A 1,478-nucleotide genomic window follows, 5' to 3' on the forward strand; every position below is an offset into this window, starting at 1 on the left:
AACCGTGCGTACAATATATATATATATATATATATATATTACTGTAGGCTATGTTTTATTTTCATTTTAGGTGTTTGTGTCGTTGTTTAGGCAGAGGGAGCTTTGACGTCATATGTTGGGCGTGGCTAATGACTAGAACCTTCTAGAATGTTGAGATACTATAAAACGCGAGTTAGGCTAAAGTATGCGATTATTGATTTGTGAGTCTATTACAGTGTATGATTGATTACTGAGTTAGTAAATTTGTTAGTTAGTGTTGGGTGTTACTCTCAGCCAATTAGTCAGTTTGTGAGAATTTAGTTTTGTTTCACAAAGAAATAAAGTGTCGTGCGTACATGAAACGTTATCAAGTAAGTGAATTTCTTGTATTAATGTCTGCTGTGTACTTAGGCCTATCAGTGAACTTAAATGGACTGGACTCTGCATTGTTTTTTTGACCGAATAATCTGAACCCGCCCAACAATGGAAACCGTTACAATAATATGTATACATAGTAAATAAACTATACTCTGTTATTTCTTTAATGTTATTTCTATTAACGGTATTGGTTATAATGCTTAATAAATATATATTTCATTATTCTTACTTTTTATTATAATATGTTTATTCTAAAGATTAGTTTTCATTATTAGTATATGGATTTAGGACTAGCTAAAATCTTCTAAGATGAACGAACTTCATGAGATATTATTGGGATTACGTCCGAAAATATCGCTAACAACCCAACTGATAATAATATGTATTTTCATCTTTTCTAAGTGAATATTCAATATTTTGTGAAGCTCTGATCTGTTTTTTTTTTGTTGTGTGTGTGTGTATATTCCTCATCATCAGTGTCTCTTTGTGTGATAGATGTCAGAAATATTATATGTGACTTATAAATGTTGAACGCACTATAAGATTTCAAAATCCAATTTTACATAAACTTGGTTCTTTAAATCCACGGCTTTTTTGTTACTGTAGCTACCATTCCGAAATGTGCAGGATGTGAGCAATCCATACTGGATCGTTTTATCCTGAAGGTCCTTGACAGACCCTGGCACGCCAAATGTCTCAAGTGCACTGAATGTCAGGCCCAGCTCACTAACAAATGCTTCTCCAGAAACGAGAAAGTCTTCTGTAAGGAAGACTTCTTTAAGTAAGTACATCACGGTTTTAAACATGTTGAAAATGATCCAGGTCATGAACTGAAATGTTACGTAGATTTTCTTCACTTTATGACCACAAACAGTTTACAAACATTTACGTTAATCATCGAATGGCTTGTACAACTCATCCAAAACTGTAATATTACCTGTGGTTTACCAATGGTTCTTTTAATTGTAAGAGTTGCATTTCGAAATTTCACAAAACGGTTTTACTGACATAATTTATTACCAAACAACCCTGTTTAATATCCTTTCAGGATTTCCCAGTAGAGGGCCTTTTCCTAAAATTGGAAAAATATAAAAAGATTGGTTTGAATTTCGCGCAAAGAT

General features: G+C 32.8%; 1 protein-coding gene across 1 annotated transcript in view; it reads left to right on the forward strand.

The window, feature by feature from the left end:
• LOC106472177 (LIM/homeobox protein Lhx3-like) overlaps nt 1–1,478 on the forward strand; it is a gene marked incomplete at its 3' end in the record, with an annotated part of 14,204 nt that overhangs the window by 7,083 nt on the left and 5,643 nt on the right. The window contains exon 2 of the mRNA XM_013932806.2: nt 964–1,138. Coding sequence (XP_013788260.1) covers nt 964–1,138 — 175 coding nt within the window. The remainder of the gene's footprint in view (nt 1–963; nt 1,139–1,478) is intronic.

The sequence above is a fragment of the Limulus polyphemus genome, unplaced genomic scaffold, assembly GCF_000517525.1.
Source record: "Limulus polyphemus unplaced genomic scaffold, Limulus_polyphemus-2.1.2 Scaffold5140, whole genome shotgun sequence".
Taxonomy (NCBI): domain Eukaryota; kingdom Metazoa; phylum Arthropoda; class Merostomata; order Xiphosura; family Limulidae; genus Limulus; species Limulus polyphemus.